Consider the following 21,993-nt stretch of genomic DNA (forward strand, 5'->3'; position numbering starts at 1 on the left):
ACAAATTAACACAGGTCGGAAATTATCCGAACTATTTTGTCACTGAGATTGAGAAAAAAAAAACTTGCATCCTTTTGTACTGTATTAGTTTGACTTGTGAGTATACTTGAACACCATACCTATTTACTGCCAACCGATGTATTGGTCGATTTACAATAAAATCAAAGTGTAATCTAATCATCATCGTCGAAATCTAGCATCACCCTAAGTTTCCTTCTGATAGCAGCTCTCTTAGGTGATGCACTTGGCTGGTGTTGCTCATCTTCAGAATCTTCAAGTTCATTGTACTGATGCTCAGTTTGCATGGAATCAGCAAATTCATTCGGTGAATTAGCTGAGAGTTTGACAGAGCCGTGATTTGAAGCGGGATCTTCTGAATGTGGTGTCTCAAAATTAGTGTCCATAGCATTCGAGTGTTCCCTGTTATCCCTGCACGAAAGAGGTAAACCCTTAATTATAACAAAACGATATGAAAAGTTCAGAAAGCGGGTAGACATTGATGTAGTGTGCGGTCATCATAAATTAAATAAAAACTGCAAATGAGAGTACGAAATTTAGCTGACACTCAAACAATGACTCAATAGAGTGATATATTTTGAGGTCTGTGGTATAAACACATACAGTACCTTTCATCGGAGCCTCGAGAAATTTGCTCTCCAGAATCCTGTCCATCAATATCCTGCCTATCTTCTGGTTCTGAGCGGCCCCTCCTTGATTTCCTGTGTTCAAATAAAGGAAAAAACAAAATGTACAGAAATTGGTCAATGTGCCACAACTTCATGTAAACACTAAACAGACACGAACAGGGTGACGTCCTATTGTTCTAAGTCCGCAGAACAATATATTCTTTACAATTAAGATAAAGCTAGAACTGAAGTAAACGGGCAAGATATCATGGTAATTGGCCATGCAAGATAATCCCTTCTGCACACAATTGCTAAATTCTATGAGCAAGTTACCGACTGAAAACATGTCTAAGCCCCATATTTGACAATGAAGTTGCCGTCAAGTTGTATGGTTTGCAAAATTTAGATGCATAAAATGACATTTTGTTAAGCATTATGTAGCGGCAGATGCAGAAATGTTCGTTCTGAGATCCCAACACTATTTTTAGATATAAAAAAGGCAAAAAAAAAAAAAAATTATCTCCCGGTGTCCCGAGACCACCAATCTTTGTATGCAGATCAGATCAGCTAATGGCATAAAGTAATATAGCATTACTCCTCCGTACTTGACTAAGGTACAACTGTACAACTGTGCAAGCAAGAGGCCGTCATATATCCGGCATTTGAATGTGTTGCATGCACATAATTCTCCTTAGCGTATCATATAAGAAACCACGAATAAAATAAGATAAGAACGCTTGGAGGGAAGATGAATAAAGAGTTGGAAAACTTACTTTGCAATGGAGCTTAGTACTAGTTCATCATCGTCTGAACTGTGTCCTGGTGACTGCATCATGTTGGATTTTCCCTTCTCTTTGTTGGGAAATGAAATATCTTCGTTGTTTTTTCTTCTGAAAATTAATTGAAGTGTGTTAGTTCATACTTCAACTCAAAACCGTGAAGAAGTAAATGTGTTGCATGCACATATTTCTCCTTTGTGTATCATTATAAGAACCCAAGAATATAATAAGATGAGAACACTTGCAGGGAAGATGAATATAGAGTTGGAAAACTTACTTTGCAAAGGAGCTCAATACCAGTTCATCATCGTCTGAGCTGTGTCCTGGTGACTGCATCGTCTTAGCTGTTCCCATCTCTTTGTTGGAAAATGAAGCATCTTCATTGTTTTTGCTTCTGAAAAAATTAATTGATGTGTTTTAGTTCATACTCAAACTCAAAATCGTAGATACAGAAAAAACTAAAAAATACTGTAACCTAAAATGCACAAAAGCCTTAGCCATTGTGTCTTGATAATGGTGCATGTTTCTTAGTTCTCACTCCCCTAGTCCCCTCCTAAGAACTCTGACGCATTAACATATTTCAACATTTTATTAACAACCTCATCATATTTGAATTAGACAAATCAACCAGTACCATGTACTGATATACTACACTCCGTATCGATTAAAACTGCTAAGAGCAATCTCATATTAGTACACACTATGAAGATCTTATCACACTCCTATGAGAATTATAGGCCCATGTCAAGATTACTAAAGAAAAATAGGCTATGCAATCATGAAAGCTAGAAGTTCTGATCATTAAAGGCCCAGGACGATGTTCACGTCTAGGTTGCTAAGAGTTTTAAAGCTAACAGGCTTAAACGCTTCCCAGAGGCACGCAAATTTATCTGCTAGTTACTCGGAACTAACTAGCAATGAGTGCAGATGCTCAATTATTTCAAGGATAAGATAGTTCTTGGAAGTTGATAAATGCCAGCAGATTAACGCATTTTATAACAGCACAATGCAGAAGATGTCACCTTTTCTTAAGCAAAGACAAAGTTAGATTGTCTGAATCATCCTCGCTATCTGTACAAGCATCAGCGTCATTCGTCTTCTGCGTCTTTGCACCACCCCTCATTCTGGAAGTGTGTAAACCAAGTTTCTTAAGTTTACGGGATACTTGGGCAGCTGTCACTGTTCCAGTAGGGTCCAGTTGTTCTGCTATCATATGGCTGCACCTCTTGTGTTCTTTGAACCTATCCAAACATTTCAGAGAACATAGATTTGAATGTTCACACTCCTAAGATTTTGTACACGTACTTTTCATTAAAAAGAAGCACTCACTGCTCAAATAAACTTCTAATTTTCAGCTGCATATCTTCATCAATGGCGCGAACCCTCTTCCTACTGTGCCTATATGTTGGTCAGCAAATAAAATTGGTCATCATTTCATGTTCAACAGCGGCCTTTTAAGCACATAATTGACACAAAATATAAGAATAACCGCAAGAATTCATTATTCATGCAATTTGCTTACAATGGTTTTTTCAAGATAAAAGATCCGTCTGGATTATTCGCATCAGGAAGATTGATTTCTGTATCTGCAGTGGCTTCTACATTGACGTTTGTTCTTGATGGAAGTTGTAGTCCAAGTTTTTTACATTTACGTGATACTTGAGCTGCAGAGATAGTTCCATTTGCATCAAGATCTGCTGCAATGAGTTCACTGCAACCTGGACTGTCTTTATACCTTCAATATGTGCAAAAGTATTAACATCAGTGTAAGTGGTTCCTACAACTCGAATTATATCACAAAGCCTAGAGTAAGCACAGTGAGAAAGTCAATAGATGATGTATTTTGCTTAAACCATTTCTGATACAAAATTCAAATCCTTGGAGTTGCAACGTTTCCATCATCGCTAAGAAAATGAAGTCAGTTAATGATCGATCCTATGCTTATAAATTATAAACTACGACCTCCTTCCGATAGTGATTGTCCGGAAATAGCGCTAATTGTAAAACAATGTCAGCTTTAATCATAATTTCTCCTATATAGCTGTAGGAAGAAAGCTACAATGCAATATAGTCATGTTTGATTTTTCAAATCAACTTTTGCTGGGTATATGCTAAAACTTTTGCTTCACAGTATATACTTACTCCTCATACAGAGAGCGTATTTGTTCTTCTAGCTTGCCGTTGAGAACCAGTCTTCTCTTCCTACTTCTACCACCTTCAAGATTATGTTCTCCATGATTCCCTTTTCTGGAACATAAGAAATGTCAATAATTGATAATATAAAGAACGCCAAAGCAAGACTCAGCTAGCTTTAACTCGGTTTATAGCTTAAGATCATACATGGTATGATTTTCATTGTCGCCAGTTTCAAGGTGAACTTCAGCATCTTCATTGAGGTTTGCGTCTCTGTTGATGAAGAAATCAATAATTCAAATTTAGAGAAAATAAAATTTAACATGCCAATTTTAGTCCTTTCAAGAGACTAACAAAGAAAAAGGTATGAAGGACGACCAAAATTGAATCTCTTACATTTCATGACGAGGTTCACCAGAGATCATAACATCATATTCGTCATCCCCGAGGGCATCTGCTAAGCTCTTTCTAACACCTCCACGGGACTGTGATGGACCAGCATCTTCGCGGTCCCAGTTCCGAACTTCCTTTCGCATCTCGCCAATCTCGCTATGGATAGACTCCATGTTGATGTAATGGCAATCTTTTCTTGACTTCCAAAATAACAAATCCACAAAGAGAAGTGGTTGATTTTTCATTTTCCTTAGCATTCTCCGTACTAGACTAGTCAGAAAGTGCACAAGGTTCTCAAATTCTTTCTGTGGACATGCTTTCTGATCATCCAGAATTTCGTAAAAGATGACAAGACAGGATAGCTGACAAGTTCCAAAAGAAAAGCAGTTGTAAGATAAATTTCAGATGCAACAGATATTTAAAACCATAACAAAATTACCCTACAGTGGCGCACCACCCCAGTGGGGCATATGTACCGATGTACAGCCATACCCATATGTTGACTAACAAAGAGGCTGCTTGAAATAAAAATTAAATAATCGCAGTGAAAGGTTGCTACTCCCCAACAAAAGAAACGCAACCTATCAAGTGAGCCGTTTTACTTGTTTTCATCTTAAACAAAAACAAAGAATAGTGATTCTCTAGCTCTATTTTGAATGAAAATAATGCAATAGATATATTTGTTGAGAAAAAAAAAATTATTCTGCAGTACCTGGTATAGCATGGGAGCAAGTTCTAGATCGTCACAAATCCTCCTTAACAAGGATACAAGATAATGATTTGTGGCTGTGGAATTGCTTTTGTAGAACTTGAGTAACCAGCAGAGGTTACTAATGATAGTGCTGCTTGCCAAATGAATTAGCCACGATGTCATCTTAAAATCAACTTCAGCTGTTGCAGCAGCTTGTTCATCTGCAGAGGAGTCGTAATCATATGTGTTCTCGTGAGCTTGATCAGCTTCTCCCTGATCATTCAGTGGTGCTTCTCCCTGATCATTCAGTGGTGCTTCTCCCTGATCATTCAATGGTGCTTCTCCCTGATCATTCAGTTGTGCTTCTCCCTGATCATTCAGTGGTAGACCGCTGTCTGTGTTCTGATCCTCTGTCATCAACGTTTCTGTTTCATCATTTGAAACAGAGACCCCAACATTTGTGTCGTCTCCAGCACAAGTTGTCTGCGGTGCAGTCTCCTTTTCAGGAATACTTCCATCAGGAGGTTCTTCATTGCCGGAGCACTGGATGTCATTCTGAATCGTGATATTGTGTACGCCAGTATCACTTTCTTTATTCTTCACGTCATCTTTTTTCTTTCTTCTTGTCTTTCTGGCTTTCTTGGCAACCTTTGGGACACAAAATCAAAGGAAAAAACAACCTTAGCTGCTAAATCAGACTCAATTGCCATACAAGTGTACAAGAAAAGAAAATACTTAGTATGATTTAAAAAATAAAAAGTGTATGATTTAAGGCACAAGAGACAATTACAATCAAAGACCACTTTTAAAGATCCCTTTTGTAGAAGCATTCCACACTGGATTTAGAGATTCGAGAATACCAAAAGAATGAATGACATACAGCAATAGAAAGTAGATTAGTACGACCAGGTGATTCATTCAGATGAGTAACGACGCTACTGCTTGATACAAAAGTAATGAGAGTTTCTAAAATGCCTTTTATATTCATGTAATATTCGAGTAGAAAGGTACATTCTCATTTCAATCATTCACTTCATTTTCTGACGAAAGAGCATTTAACCCTCATGTGTTTCCTCCAATCAATAAAAGAAACCTATGCAGTATGAAAATGAATAAATGACTCAAGTTTGATTGACTCGTAGAAACTGACCACTGACGGGAATTCTGTGCTACGAAAGAGCACTTGTCAAAAAGACAATTATATTTCCTGTCACGTGAATTGTTATCGATTTCTATTTTGGGGTGTATCAATCAATACTTATCTATTTCCAATTTTGATAAGGTTTTGGTTGAAAAAAGACCTGCAATGGATGAAATAATATAAATAATTGATCTACTTCACTATCTCTCATTTCCTTGAATTTTGTGCCAAAAAGAATGGATAACTATTAATCAGGACGGACAAAGTAACCTAATATTAACAATGGCATAACTTTTAACTCTGTACCTTGCATTGAAATAGACAAAGGATAGATATGCTTACCCTTAAGGTTCCATGTGCTTGTAGCTTCTCCATAAGCCGAATAACCACATGTATTATCTCTACTAAATCTGCAAGATCACTGACAAAAGAGAACACTGCTAAGGACGAAAACATGTACACCAAATATAAGAGAACTGTTTTCGGTAGTGCACCAGCAATACAATGTTGCAGTGAACAATCAAGAACTGAAACATTTTATGGAAATGAACTTTACAAGGGAAAAATAGGGACTTAGATCAACAATTTCACAATACTACAGACGGAAAATAGGGGCTTAGATTCGTTGTCATTTCATAATATCACATGAGTGAGATTAAGGATGACCCTAAACATTAAGGATAACCCCAAGTATTAGGAAGGACGTAGAGTATGTTTGATATCTGTTTAAAGAATATCCGTGTTACTAGTGCAGACATAAATGCTTTAATCTGTTAAACATTCCAGCAGATATTTTAGCGTGGGACTTGAGTCGTTAAAAAGCAAGGATGCACGCAATAGACTCTACATGTCAAGCAAAACTGAAAGCAAGGATGCGCGCAATAGACTCTACAGAGTCTACACGAGTAACACGGCAAATAGCCTCTTGTTAGCTTAGGTTATGTGAGAGTGAAACAGAATAACTGATCCCAAATACAGAGATAATTTATGTCACTAGCTCAGACAAGTACAAAAGGCTGAAAGTCAAACTCTGAAACATATTAGATAAGATGCTTAAAGTCTCCAATACTAGAACTAATAGCATTAGTGATGACTGTCAGATCAATAATGTAATTATATCTCATTACAGGCCATTCATTATAAAGCAAGTAATGCATCCAAAGGAAAATAAAATAATTAAGAGATACCTTTTTGGCTGTTTATGAGCATCAAACGATCTGACCATATTCACCAGAAACTGAGTCAAACCCTGGTCAGTTTGGTCATAGAATAGCTTATAAAGTATTGTGCGAGCAGTTTGAGGTTCCTTGGAACTTTCAGGCATCAACTTGAGCACCAAATCCAACATCCGGATCTGCAAGGCAAATCATATAACAAAAAAGAGAAGTTGAGCGTGCTTCCATATTATTCACAGAACTTGCAAGGACTTTTGTGGTTAATAAACCTGATCCAGACCTTGGACAGTATGGTATCAGATGGCTTATCTAATCAGCAAAGCAAGTGTGGAAAGGCAGATAGTATGGTTGCAACATCCAATGTTTCAGAAAGATTTATAAAACATATGCTCGTCCCTTCTCATAGTACCACAACAACAGCATTCACAAATTTTATGGCAAAGTGAAATAAACAGCTGATTAATGCATTTCAGAAGATTCTACACCATTTATAAAGAGAGTGTTTCACCTTGCTTCTAGCAGCCAGAGGGACCATATATTATTTTGAAGGTACATGTAAGCATGATCTACTTCTATTTCTGAACGGGGAGAGCACAAATAGAAAGAAATGCATGGTTCAATGTGAAGCTTTTTTTTCTGGAAAAGCTAGTTAGATACATGCGAGTCGGTGTATTTTGACACGTTTAGGAGCCTAAACGTATCATTCTATTTCGCTTTCATTTTTTGCTCTTGGACATGGAGGTGATATGAAAATTGATTACTGAATAGAAACTTACCATTGTCTTCATAAGTGACCCAGAAACTGAAAGGAACGCGTTGTTCTTTGTTTCCTTCAACCCCTCAAAAGCCAATTGCCACTTTGCTATTACCAATGCAAACATCGATTCATTCATAGTTGAAGCAATAGGCCCACATATGTCACCTTTAAACCACGTACTATTATCATCATCGTCAGTATCACCAAAAGAGGATTCAGTGTTGGCTTCTGCATTGTGCTGTTGAAAAAGATGGGTTAAATGAATGTAAGTGAAGATGACAGAAAGCAAGTTGAAATCACAAGGAACATTTTTTACACAAAAAAATGTAAAAGATAATACTTTAAGCCCCCAGGAATCAGTTTATAAATTTGAAAGGTAGGTGTAGCCATAACGAGTGATAAGAAAGTCTATATACTAGCAGCATTCACAGGGCTTGCTCGCTCTTTCTCTTGGAGCTTCCAAATATGTACAATGCTAAGCCCCTTGTTCAAATTTGCAAATGCCTATTTGGTTTTCTATGCATACACATCCTCTCGTGCAAATAGCTAAGTACCACCACTATTACAGTTTATGGCAAACCATTTAGCATTATTAAAACATATAGTCTCATGAAGGAGCAAGATATTGAGCATACAATGTGCACAGCATCATCACACAAGGAAACAGGAATATATGCATAAGGTTTGTGATAGTGATTTGTTCACAAATATGTGAAATTAGGTTACAAGTACACTGTTTAGTATTTAGATATCATCTCACCTTTGTCATTACAGCCTTGTGGTATTGAAACGATGTAGCAAACTGGGCAAGATGAAAGAACATAAGAACATCACTAGCTTGTATGGAATCATGCTCCTTCTCAATGTCCATGATAACTGACTGCATCAGCACTGATAAGCGTTCTAATCAGTATGTATATATTAAATAAGAACAATACCAACAACATTGCCACAACGCCTCAAAAACTCTCGCAAATGGTGATAAGATGTACACAGCTTCACCCCTGTATTTACAACACAGGGAGGTTTCTGGATGACCCCAAATGAGAATTGAGAATGCAATGAATGACTACTAAGCAACAAAAAGAATAGTGCGCCTTTATTATACCATTATATCCTCCATTTAGAAACTGATTTAAAAGCTCGCGAAGCTTCTCCAGAAGGCTTCTTTTGGTTGTAGGTACTTGCGCATAATCTTTCACAACCCTTTTTGACACACCACGGTGAACTTTCTCTGGTTTTAACAGCTTATCACATGATGCAGAAGTAGGCACTCCCTTGCACATTGTTTTTGAACCATCCTGTTTCAAACAGTTGTTATCAGAAAACTTTTAAAAAATACTAGCTCTGTATTTCTGTTTTCTTCTCAAATTTCCCCTCACATAATTTAGAAGTGGGAAGCAAATCAAAATACGGAGGGAGTACACTAAAAGATCAGTTTACCAAAGCAGAATTACCAAGGTAAGACGGGTAAATGTTGCACCAAACTGAGAATGACGACTTGAGTGCAATCTGGCTTGTCTTTTCTTAGCTGCTTCCTCTTGCATGATATATTCAAGACCGTTAAGACCAGCTTTGGCAACTTCATCAACCTAACAAGCACAAGTGAGAACAGATGAATTCCAAATTATCTTTAGTAAGCATAATAAATGCCTTAAACCATCATTTAATCTCCATTTGCAGAAATCTTGAAAGTCTGTTACATGGGATTTTTTTGAAAAATATCAGTGACATGGTCTTCAAAGTCAATCGACTAAAAGATATAAATATCATATATATGATGTTCACATTTTGATTCTATATATGGTCAGGCACAACTTTAAAATTAAAACTTGAAATAAAATGCAACCATAACCAACCTTTGCATCATCTGTGCATTTTGCAATTAACTCCGGATCTTGACACATAAATATGTAATGATATATTTCCAACAATAGCATGTTATCACGTCGAATATAGGGACACGAACCACCAATATGCTGGGTAATGATAATAATCAAATCCATGACATTTTCTTTGAACAGTCGTTCTAGGAAGTCATCTCGCAGGGATATAAGCTGGTTAGCTAAGCCCAAAGCCTTCTGATTTAGTGAAATGTCTTGAACAGCCAAAATATTGCGGAACAAAGTCAAAACCAATTGGACCAGTTTCCAGTCATCGTCTGAGAACGCCATGCTGTTCAACAAATACGAAAATGTTAAGACTACCGCTACACTCATTGAAATTACCCACAAAATCCGATCATAACTACTAAATTAAGCTCCTTTCATATCAAACAACACTAAAGACCACGAAACCTTCTCGTTCAAACTACAAGCAAAAAAAAAAAAACTCCAAGGGCTGAAACCAGAATACTCGAAAAAGTAGGACAAAGGTGAAAGGTCATCGAAGTTTGAATCTTACAATCCAATATGATCAAATATAACCATTTCATAAGGGTAAAAAATGTACTCCCTCCGTCCCGGTCAATTGTTGTCCTTTCGTTTTGGCACAAAGACCAAGGAAAGAATAGAGGGCCAATAACTAAATGACAAGTGGAACAAATTGAATGAGAATGATCAAATTACTCATCAAATTCATTCTTAAAATAGAAAGGACAACAAATGACTGAGACACCCCAATATGGAAAAGGACAACAAATGACCGGGACAGAGGGAGTATGTATTTATAATAATCATGTACAGCAAACAACATTCAAACATACCACTCCAAATTTTCGAGCGGCTTCTCGAGTAAGGAGACTACAACAGCAACGACATCGCTCGAGGTAATAGCAGATTTTATACCCCACAGATACTCTAACTGCTGATTAACATCTTTCGATGTTGACTCAATTGGCATAGTAAGAAACACCAAAACCTTAACTGCAAACCCAATAAATCATCATTAGCGACAGAAAAACCGATAATAAATCGCTTCAAACAGCATAATTTATCGAATTACAACGAACTCATACCGGCATTCAAGACCAAATTGCGATCATCTTGAAAATACTCAATTATTGGGATCAAATTTTTCCCAACAATGTTCCACTTACACACTTGCTTAAACACATCCCTTGTTTCGGGATCATCCCGCCGTAAAAACCTCAACAAATCCTTCAAATTATCTGAATCATAATCATCAATGCCATATAAATAAACACAAATTGAAATAAAATGAAACAAAATTAGGGTTTATGTTACACTTAATTCACATACCTAAGCAATAATTATCTTTTGTGTACTTAAGGTCGCCCTCGTTATCTTCGTCAAAAGACCCGAGACCGGAGCAGATCACCGATAAACCTTCAGTATCCATTTGACGATTATTGCATTAGAATCGTCGATTTGAATGTGAAAAATTAGGGTTTTGTTGGAAGATGCAAAATTGGGGGATAATTGAAACTGGGCTTGCTAGTAAATTAAGTAAATATGAGTGAATTGTTGGATTTGTGGTAAAGTTACGATTTTGATGATTATGAATCTGGGTTGAGATAAAATGGGGAAATGAATTTGGGGATTTTTGAAGATTTTAATTGATTGTTAGTGTGTATTTTGGCGGGAAATGTTTGTCTCCCGCGCTTATAGTCATCTCTCTTTTCGAACTTTACCTATCGTTTTCCGTGCTTATTTAGTAGGTGAAAAAGTAATTTTGTTCTTTATTTATGGACTTGACGATTTATTATACGATACATTTTTTAGAAAGCGTCTTTTTGCATTTTGATGACAATATCCGCCACAAGTTGAAAAACACTCTCACAATAAAGCGAAGTGGGTTGTGAGTGGGAGGAAAATGGAAAGACCCATGATATTGCCACTGCATTTGTGAGAGAAGACTATCCGTCTTCACCATGACGAATAGCCGCCCGTCTTTAATGAGATTTTGTGTTTTTAGTAAGCATACATTCTTATTTAAGATTTTGCTATAAAATTTACGAGTATCATCAATTAAAATTTGTCTTTCATTATTTATATTCCACAATTGAAAGTAAAGAAATCACTAATGTTAAACGCAAAAGCTTGTAAAATTTGATATATTACGAAGTTATTGAAATATCACTTTTTCCATACCTTTTATTATGTATTTTTTCGCATCTCTTTTATTATTACCCGCTATTTCAAGGTAACCATTTCATCTGGTATATGTTTTCATAATAAGTGTACGGTGTGTAACCCTTTTATTTCAGTTGAGATCATTCTCCCACTTTTATGTCTCATCTTGTGTCCCAACGCCTTAAAATCTTGACACATCACACTTTAAATAATAGAAATATTAATAATAAATAAATACTCCCTCCTATTCTATATTTTCTTCCCTATTTCCTAAAACGGATTATTCAGGTTTTCTTCCCCTTTCTTATTTTGGAAACTTTTACTCTTATTTTATTCATCCCTCTCTCCTATCCAGTCCGGATCGTCTGTCCCGCAATTGTGTCCCTTTCCCTGTCCCATTTATCCTATTGGACCACGTAGCATACAAAAATCCAGCTCATAGATATTGGCCTTCACAACCTAAAACAATTAAAAGAGGTGAAACTCACGCACTATGCCTCTTCCCCTCTAAAATTACATCTGCACAATTCATTCAACTCCTTCATCTGATCTTTTCATCAAATTGGTAAGGTATTTTAAGATTAAAATATACTGTATGTCTACTTTTCTACTCCGTATTCAATCATCAACTAAGAGTAAATATATTGTAATTGTTTTTTTTTTTTTGGAATTCACCCATGATAATTGATATGTATAATGTATCCAATTATCTGGAAAATAGAAAAAAAAAAAGTCTTTAATTTATGTAGTTGGTATGCAAGGGAGATGAAAGTGGAATTAAAAATCACAATAGTTCCTTGAGTTATGTGTTTAAGAAAATCAGCAACTTGATTCAGTATTTTGTTTGTGTGTTGAAGACCATAGATTCATGGAAAAGTCGAGATACATGATTCTTACCTGCACTTTTGAGTTTTGACAGAACACAAATATGGAGTATTGGAGTTGGTGACTGAATGAAAGTAAAGTTTGGCACATGGGGCATGGGGGCCATGGGGCTGTTATTTACTTCAGCTTATTTAGAGTAACGCGCGTGCATTCAATTGTTTTAGGGAGAGTGATATTAACTTCAGGCAGACAAGATTGTTACTCCGTATTAGATTAATTCTCTTTTGTGCTACGTGGTCCAATAAGATAAATGGGATAGGAAATGGGACACAATTATGGGACAGACAATCCGAACTGCTCTCCTATCACCAAACCCCACTCAACTCTTTTACCCATATTTTATTACTTTCCTTAATGTTTTGGCCCACAATTCCTTATTTCACTCATAATTATTTATCCTTATCTCCAACCACCAAACCCCACCCAACTTTTTACTCTTATTTTATTCCCCTCCTTAATTCCCGTGCCCACAAACAAGGGGAAGAAAATATGGAATTGAAGGGAGTATAAAAATGTTTGTGTCAATAAGAGAAGTGATGAGACACAAAATAAAACACGAAATAGGACAAAAGATCAGCACTTGCTTTTATTGTAGACTATGACCATTTTTTAAAATTTTTGGCAAGTACACAATTTTAAAGTATATGTCCTATTTTTGTAGTTTTAGTACCATTTTTACTTCCGATTGTAAAATGCGGTCTCTTAGTCCTTAAAAGACTTTCAAAATATTAAATAGAGACCATGATTTGATCATCTGAGTTACCCCGTATAATATGGAAAATTGAAAACAGCTTTATGTTGGGCGACATACACACAGGTTACAGGCGCCAATGGCACAGCACAGCTACATTAAAAAGAGCTTTTATTCACATAGATATTTACATATGAATGTGTAGAGGTCACATACAATTATATTTACAATTACATCAGTAAACATGAATACAGCATGTAAGAAGAGATTAAAATCCGACTGTCTCAGCAGTTCGCCAGAAGACAGATATATATCACACATGACACATCCAATCAGCCGCCTCTGAGCATTGCCATAAGCGATCCCCCATGCACCCTCCCTTCAGGAAGCGATGCTGAATTTGAACCTTCCCCTGTCTCATTAATGACAAACTTATTCTTAGGGAACGGGATTTGATCAGGCGTCAAATTGTGTCCATTACCCTCCGACACATTCCAAGGACTCCAACGTTCAAGACGGGTCTCATCAGCAATTTCTTTCATCTTGAGGCCAACTGTACCATTGCCATGTACCCGCTTATCCTGGACTTGTGCCACATGGGTAGCGCAAAGGCCCAGTTTCCCCCTAGCAGCCTTGTCACAATGAGCTGTACAGTCTTCACCGAAGCCAGACCCTGGCTTGCCCCACAAGCAACGCTTCCCTCCACCATGCGCCTTGCAAAAATCTGTGCTTCCTTGTGCACTCTTCTTACAGCTTTCGAATTTGCATCTCTTCCCACCACCATGACGCACGCAAAAGTCAGTTCTACCCCTGGCACTCTTGGTGCATCCCGGTTCTCTACATCTCTTACCACCACCATGTGCGACACAATACAAGGTACCTCCGTGAACACTCTTGGGGCACACCCCACCTCCATTATAAGAACATCGCTTCCCGCCGCCATGCCCTTTGCAAAATAAGGTGCTTCCTTCTGCGCCCTTGGTGCACCCAAGGAAGGTGCACCTTTTTCCTCCACCATGGGCCTTGCACAACTTTGTGTTCCCTTGGGCACCTTTACCACACTGGGGATACTCGCAACGACGGCCACCTCCATGAGCAATGCAATGGTCATATCGCCCCTCTGCACTCCTGGTGCAATTTTCCATCTTGCACCTCTTGCCACCACCATGACGTATGCAAAGAGCTGATTTACCCCTTGCAGCATGGTTGCACCCTTCAGAATAGGTACACCGTCTCCCGCCTCCATGTGCAATGCAGAGATTGGTTCGACCCTCTGCACTTTTTGTACAACCTAACTGCTCACACCTTCGACCGCCACCATGGGCCTTACAAAATGTCGTCTTGCCTTCAGCCCCCTTCGGACAACCTGGCCTTTGACATCTTCGACCACCTCCATGAGATATACACCGACCTGATGCTCCTCGTGCACCTTTGTGACAGCCGGGAAATTGGCAAGGCTTAACAGAGGGTCTGCCTTGTTGCTTTGGTGACATGGCAGCCTTTGAAGCTTGCAATTGGTCTACGAGTGCCACAAGGGCACCCTGTTTCCACTTGGATGATGTAGATCCCTCATCCACAAGTTGATGAATGCTAGATAGGGTTCGAGTCTCAAAGCCAATACTTGTGAGATCAGATTCTCCGCCACCCACTGATAGGCTTAACTCGAGGCCAACCTTCGGGCTCTCGTTGTCAGGGACTTTGGTAGTTTTCCTAAAGTGTTTATCATTACATAGCCAATTTGTTCCCAAACTCAGGTCGGTCTCACTCGAAAAATTTCCCGAGAAACCTAAATCAAGATCCAAATAGATCTCATTCTTTGAACTGGATGCTTCACCGGTATCATTCCTCTTTCTTTTGCTTGATTCCCTTTCATAGGGCATAGAGGCCAAGGTCAAGCCAACATTAATTCCATCTACGTTTACAGGTTCTCTCGAAGACGAGTCCCGATTAAACGAACTAGATAAGCCATCCATCTTGCTTTTATTTCGACAAATATGTAACTTCTAATTAAAATCTCTATCAACATAACGGTATGCACCTCCAACTATTATTTACAAAGTAGCAGCGAGATCAATTCCTAAAAAAGCTTGCTAACGCACAATGATCCACCACTGACAAACCCCGATGTATCTTCGCGATCCATGTTAAAAACTTGTAGAATAACTAATACCAGTCAAGAAGAAGTACGAATGTCTCAACAAAAGCTCCTCATATTCCAGTAGTCTGCAATCATCTGAAAGTTGTCAATTCCGTAAACCAATACCTCATTAAACATTTGAACACATCAAGAGCCAAAAAAAACATGCTAGGACACGGAGACGATATTCCAACAAACATGAATTTTGCTTTCACAAAAGGGGGACTGAAGTTACACAAAAACAAATCTATATTCATGTTGATTTTCACATCCTCCTTTATGAGAGCAAACCATGGTATTAAGTGATGGTCACAACATGGTTTGGACCGAGATCAAGCTCAGCCGACCGGGTTATGAGATCAAGTCTGAATTCAAGACTCAAGAGTATAACCATGAGACAACCTATCTACGCTTCTCTAATAAGTGGGCGCGTAAACTTCACATGAAAGGCTACATTCTACAATCACTACGCTTAATACCACAACAAACTGATAACAAACAATCAAGTATCGTCTAGAGTTGTAAAATATGCACTAGGACAGGGAGGTGAGGTGTTATTCTGACAAACATGAATTTTCCATTCACAAAAAGGGAACTGAAGTTACCCAAAATCAGATCTATATTCATATTTATTTTTACATCCCCCTTCATGAGACTAAACCACGGTACGTTTGTACATGGGACAAGCTATCATGCTTTGGCGTTTGGACCGAGATCAAGCTGAGCCGACCGGGTATGAAATCAAGTCTGAAATCGAGAGTAATACCACAGGGCAAGCTATCTACGGTTCTCTAATAAGTGAGCGCGTAAAACTTTACATAATAAGGTACATTGACCATGATTATCACCAGTCCACAACAAACTGATAACAGACCCTGGGATAATTTGCAATGAAGGATCTCTAACTATCAAAATATGCAAACGAAATAAAATCAAACACGGAGTACTACACTGAGCAAAAAGCTACTTCCTTCTTCCCAATCATTTGTTTACTTTTTTATTCCGTCCCAAATCTCAATCATTTGTTTTAACTTTTTTATTCTTTGTGAATGATTAGGACGACGGGAGTACTATTATAAGATGATTTACCCTTTCATACTTTTGAAAGGAGACAATATGATCATATCATCATAGTATGTATAAAAGCATGATTGAGCTTACATGACAAGAACAAAGATAGAGGAGCTTAGATAGAAATTAGAAACCAATAAAAAGAGGTTAAAATTTCAATCAATTAGTTGGGTGACAGTATCGAGCTATCAACTTAAATATCACATGTAACCATAGTAATCAAGTTAACCACTAAAAACTGAAAACCAAAAAAATTGACAAACTAGGAACTAGATGGCTAGCGGCTAGCAGGGAGCCAGGGACGATCCCATACTCCCCTAGAAATAAAGAAATTGAAACTTTTAAGTTAGATTTTTCAAACTTTTTAAATTACTATTTCCCAAAAAAAATTCGTCTTAAAATAAAAAACCCAGACTCCACCACTGCCAATAATGTAAGCCAGATTGAAAACAACCTCATCACAAAACCGTCTCGTATAAAACTTTTGGGAATCCGAAAGTATAAAGTTTAAATATTTTCTATATATGCGATTCCCATCAAACAATCAAAAGGCAAGTTGGAAAAGGTTGAAATGAACGAATACCTGATGAAGAGAACAATGTGGCGGAGAGAGGAAGTGAGGGGAAAGAAGGAGAAAAAATATTATGCTTGTGGTCTTCTGGAGGGAGTAACTAATACCGGTCAAGAAGAAATTCGAATGTCTCAGTGGAAACTCCTGAAATTCCAGTTTGCAAACCTCTGAAAGTTGTCAATTCTGTAAACAAGAAATTATTAAACACTTAAACACCGAATTCAAAAGCCAAAAAAAACGTAGTAGGACAAGGATATGATAATCCAACAAACACGAATTTTGCTTTCACAGGAGAAGGGACTGAAGTCTGAAGTCAAAATCAGATCTATATTCATGTTACATCCCCCTTCATGAGGCCAAAACATGGTATTAAGTTATTAACTACCTTGTAATCGGCCGTAACATGATTTGGAGGGAGATCAAGCCAAAGTGAACATGTACGCGATCAAGTCTAAAACCGAGATTAATACTATAGAGCAAGCTATCTATGCTACTCTAACAAGTGGCAGTGTAGAAATTTACATGATAGGCTACAATGATTACGCATATCACCACAACAAACTGTAACAAAACCTAGGATATGCCAATGGAACAAAATATCACACTAACCCAAAGGCACTACTTATAAAGAACCAAAATTGGTCGGTAGAAAGTAGAAACTTCTGAAACAATTTGTACCGACAAGTAAGCTGATTATCTTCATACTTTTCAAAGATGGACAATATTGTAAGAGTCAGTATCAAAGCATGAGTGCGCACTGTAATCAGGATTTGTCGGTAAAGGGAGAAAATTTCAGTCGAGGGCAATCTATTGATGGAATAAGGTACAACAACATCAGAGCCTTAATCCCAAAATGATTTGGGGTCGGCTAACATGAATCATCCTTTAGAACCGTCCATGGGTGAACGCACACCTCAAAAATGCGAAAAAATAGAATTTGATGGAATAAGGTAAACTAGAAAAAAAAAAAACCATTGATCTATGGGCGCGACCGCCCCTACTATCCCCTTGGCTTCACTCGACTCTGGAGCTATCCACCCAGTTCAACTTAGAACACACATAAACAAATTGTAAAATAACTCTACATGGTAAGGTTCTCTAAATATGGTGAGTCATTATTCACAATTTTTGAGTTTAATTACAAATATCACCATCTATTATTGAATGATTACCAGTCGCTAAACTCGACCAACTCCACAAAAAATAAACTCTAGAGAATCATAACACATAGAGGATAAAAATTCAATCAATTAGTCCGGTCACAGTTGCGACCTATCCACCCAATTCACAGGTAAACAAATTTAACCATTTAAAACTGAAAACCAAAAGAATTACCCATAATCAGTGGCGGAACTAGAGGGCTACCAGTCTACCAGTTTCATTCAGTGGCGAAGCCAGAATTTACGGGGTAAGGGAGGCAAAACAAATTCCAGCGGGGGCAAAAAATCGGAAATTTAACAAAAAATTCAGAAGTTTCATTTTCTAGCGGGCGAGGGCCCCCGCTACACTCAAAAGCAAACTAAAAAAATCCTAGTTCTGCCGTTGTCTGTAATATAGGCTAGCCTCAATGGGAAAAAAATCCGTCTCAACCAAAAGCTTAAGCTAATGAAGCCGATTAAAACAATCAAAAGGCGAATTAAAAAAGATAAATGAATAGAAGATAAATGAATACCTGATGAAGCTGGGAAAATTAAAATGATACGGAACAAATCGGAGGATGAAGAAAGCATGGTGGCGCAGACGGCAGAGTTTGCGGCGGAGAGAGAAAGTGAGGAGAGTGTGGGGAGAAGAGGAGAAGACAAACAATGGACCAAGTGGAGTATTTAAATACGAGGATGTCGGCTTCGGAAATTACGTGTGACATTGCTTTGTAATTTGTGCTTCATTTCCCAACTTCTCTTTTGCTTCCACGTGTTGATCTATTAGACTTCTCGGATAGAACCCAAAAAAAAAATGTCAATATTTTTTTATATGAATCCGTTTAAAACAACAATTTGCTTCTCAAATTATATATGGTCCACCCATCAGTACTCGGATAGGGATGTCATGAGCATGATATTAATTGATATCGTACCAGTTGGAGTGAGGATGAGTAGCCTTGGTAAACGGATTAATCGGATCGGGTTGATTTGGTTAATTTGGGTACAGGTTGTTCGGGTTTGCAAGAGTTTGGATTGGGTTAGGTCACTTGGAATTTAGATCATTTTTGGATGGTTGTTTTCAAGTTATTTGCCGATAACGGTGAGTTTGCAATAATAAATAACTAGGCCGGGTTGATAGGGTCAAATCAATTTGGGTACTCAAGTGTAGGTCGGGTTATTCGAGTTGGGTCAATTTCGTCAGTCAATTTTTTTTAGGGGTGATAGCCCTGATAGGGTGGGTATAGGTAGAAAAATCCAACCGTCTGTTTCACTCAGATAATGATAAATGATAATGTTTGTGTTTTTGTCCTCAATTTTTGAGAAATAGGAACATACATCGGATGTACTACCTCACACTTCATTAATTTTTGAGCTTATGTGTATTTTTTCTGAGCTTTTTAAAGTTTATAAGTTATATTTTAATTTTTTGTCGTCAAAACTCAAATTTAACTAAGTTTATATATAATGTTTTGAGTTATATTGTAATTTTTTGAGCTTAATGTCTAATTGAATGAACTCATAAACTTTAAAACAAAACTCGAAAACTTGTAATGCTCAAAAACTAAGCAATTGGTGGTAATACACCGGATGTATAATCCACTTACTGTCAATTTTTCTATATGACAATAGATTTATGTAGAACTAGTTTTTAAACTCGTGCAAAAATTACACGGGATAAAATATTCAAGAATTTGACTAAATGCGTACATGTTAGAAATAAAATCACATAGTTATAATTTGACTAAATGCGTACTCGCTCTATATTTTGCCCGATGCTTGATATTTTGATTCAAGTTTACATAAGAACAAAAAAAATTCTGAGAAAACAATTCAAAACACAATAATTAAATCAAAATTTGAGCGATCAAAGTGGCAAAGAAAGATACCGTTAAGGAGAAACCGCAAGAATTCCATGCTGAAGTATTTATTGAAGCTAAAGGATATCAGAGAGTAACTGGCGCGACTTTATTTTGGCATTTATTGCAGACGTTTGGTTTTCTACTCATAAGATAAGCGAGGAAGGGGAATAGGCGAGTAATATAGAGACGGGAAGGTGAATGATCATACTACATTACTATTACTACCCATTTGACTGGATTTGTATATTTCGTTAAAGGGGGGTTTTAAGTGATGCCACCTAGGGTTTTAGGTGTTTAGAATTATGCCATGTCATATGCTTTAAGTTTGCTTTTTTATATATTATTTATAGACAAATGTTTTCGTTTTAATAACTATTTTTATTCACTAACAAATGTTTTCAACCTTCTTTATTATACCTTTGTATAAAATGGTCAAGACTAATTGAATAGTAAATGATGTAAATGATGAAATACAACCACTACAAACAAAAACAAAACTCATTTAAGAATTATTAATGTACATCTATATACTGTGCAAACAAAAACAAACCCAAAAAAATTGTTTCCTTCACTTATGTTGCCGCGTATGTATACTTCTCTTTCTCCCTCGTCTTATCTTTTTTTTTTTTTTTGAAGAAATCCAAAAGGGTTTAATTGTATAAAACTAAATCTAGCAAAGTAACATCGGAAATGTGTTGAGGTAGATCATCGATCCAAACTCGTCTACCTAAGCTCCAAGGGGTAACATGAGCAAGCAAATGACCTACCCTATTGAAGCGCCTACTAACGAAAGAAAAATTAACAACCTCCTCATCTTATCTTTATTAATTCAGAAGACAATACTGAATGAAGAATGCGCCACGTCATTTGCACAATTTTTTTTTTTTTTTTGAAATTCAGGTTATGGTAGGTCCCGTTGGTGTGCAAAGAATCTATTTCTTCAGATCATCTGCCAATACAACCATGCGACAATTTCCGTTTTAAAAAAAATTATGAAATAATTACATACAATCGGAATAAATGAAATTAATTGCATATAATCGGAATGAATTACAAATCGAAATAAATGAATTAAATTACATATAATCGGAATGAATTACATAATTAATAATACAATTACATAATTAATAATAAAATTATATAATTACAAGAATATATTACATTTAATTACGGGAATGAATTACATATAATAGGAATATATTACAGAAATTAATGAAATTAATTATTACAAACAATGCGAATAAATTAAATAACTTAAATAATTTTTTAAATTATATAGTACGATGTTGTTGAGCGTTTAGTGAGAGATCTATGTGCCGAATATGGTGAAACTCTTACTGATGTTAATCCGCCTGTAACTGGAAATGAACATTCACCTGGTTGTTGTGGTTTTAACGCATCCTATTTATGTGGAGAATGTTCATTTCCAGTTAGATTACTGATCTACATTAAACATGTAGATCACTGATATAGAACTATTAGATAATTACAATAGAAATGTAAAAATAAAATATTCATCAAAAAAACATTCATACCGTCCTAAATACAAACCAGTACAATTTTGCACGGGTTTAAAACTAGTTTATTATTTGCATTTAAAAGTCTCTTATTTCCTCTCAATTTTAATTCATCCCAGTTTATTGTAGATTTGATGCTCTTGTTAGTATTAAATCATTCCTGTATTTTTGTTCCGAGAAAATATTATTATTTTTAATTAAAATCTGTTTTTAAGACTTTTTTTCCTTTTTGGCATTTTTTATATTTAGTTTTTTTTCTATATTAATGAAGTACTTTAGTATTTTGTTTTTAAATTTAAATATACTTTCATTTTAGACTATTATTTAAATTATTTTCCATAATTATTTTCTGATGATTATTGTGTTTCTGTCTTGAACCATAGTTAAATTA

The 21,993-nt window shown here is 36.6% G+C and overlaps 2 protein-coding genes across 3 annotated transcripts; both read right to left on the minus strand.

Moving 5' to 3' along the window:
- Positions 1 to 24: 24 nt before the first annotated feature.
- On the minus strand, positions 25 to 11,172 carry LOC141618397 (uncharacterized). Its single transcript, XM_074435493.1, has 21 exons — positions 10,896 to 11,172; positions 10,652 to 10,804; positions 10,400 to 10,559; positions 9,555 to 9,870; positions 9,153 to 9,287; positions 8,804 to 8,996; positions 8,456 to 8,586; positions 7,715 to 7,933; positions 6,951 to 7,117; positions 6,106 to 6,184; positions 4,644 to 5,270; positions 3,935 to 4,293; positions 3,746 to 3,811; positions 3,548 to 3,652; positions 2,928 to 3,140; positions 2,735 to 2,803; positions 2,428 to 2,646; positions 1,683 to 1,799; positions 1,400 to 1,516; positions 627 to 719; positions 25 to 429 (listed from the first exon to the last, which is right to left on the minus strand). Exons 1-21 carry the CDS (start codon positions 10,993 to 10,995, stop codon positions 174 to 176), a joined length of 3,894 nt encoding a protein of 1,297 aa, XP_074291594.1. The 5' UTR covers positions 10,996 to 11,172; the 3' UTR covers positions 25 to 173.
- Positions 11,173 to 13,462: 2,290 nt separating this feature from the next.
- Positions 13,463 to 18,981, minus strand: LOC141618398 (uncharacterized). 2 transcript variants are annotated; one of them, XM_074435495.1, is made up of 3 exons: positions 18,757 to 18,981; positions 17,097 to 17,267; positions 13,463 to 15,528 (listed from the first exon to the last, which is right to left on the minus strand). In XM_074435495.1, exon 3 carries the CDS (start codon positions 15,276 to 15,278, stop codon positions 13,638 to 13,640), a length of 1,641 nt encoding a protein of 546 aa, XP_074291596.1. In that variant the 5' UTR covers positions 15,279 to 15,528; positions 17,097 to 17,267; positions 18,757 to 18,981; the 3' UTR covers positions 13,463 to 13,637. The 2 variants fall into 2 exon arrangements, with proteins under 2 accessions (XP_074291596.1, XP_074291595.1); XM_074435494.1 differs by having other exon boundaries at positions 13,463 to 15,538; positions 18,757 to 18,930.
- Between the last annotated feature and the right edge of the window lie 3,012 nt (positions 18,982 to 21,993).

This window comes from Silene latifolia, chromosome X (assembly GCF_048544455.1).
Source record: "Silene latifolia isolate original U9 population chromosome X, ASM4854445v1, whole genome shotgun sequence".
In the NCBI taxonomy this organism is placed as follows: Eukaryota; Viridiplantae; Streptophyta; class Magnoliopsida; order Caryophyllales; family Caryophyllaceae; genus Silene; species Silene latifolia.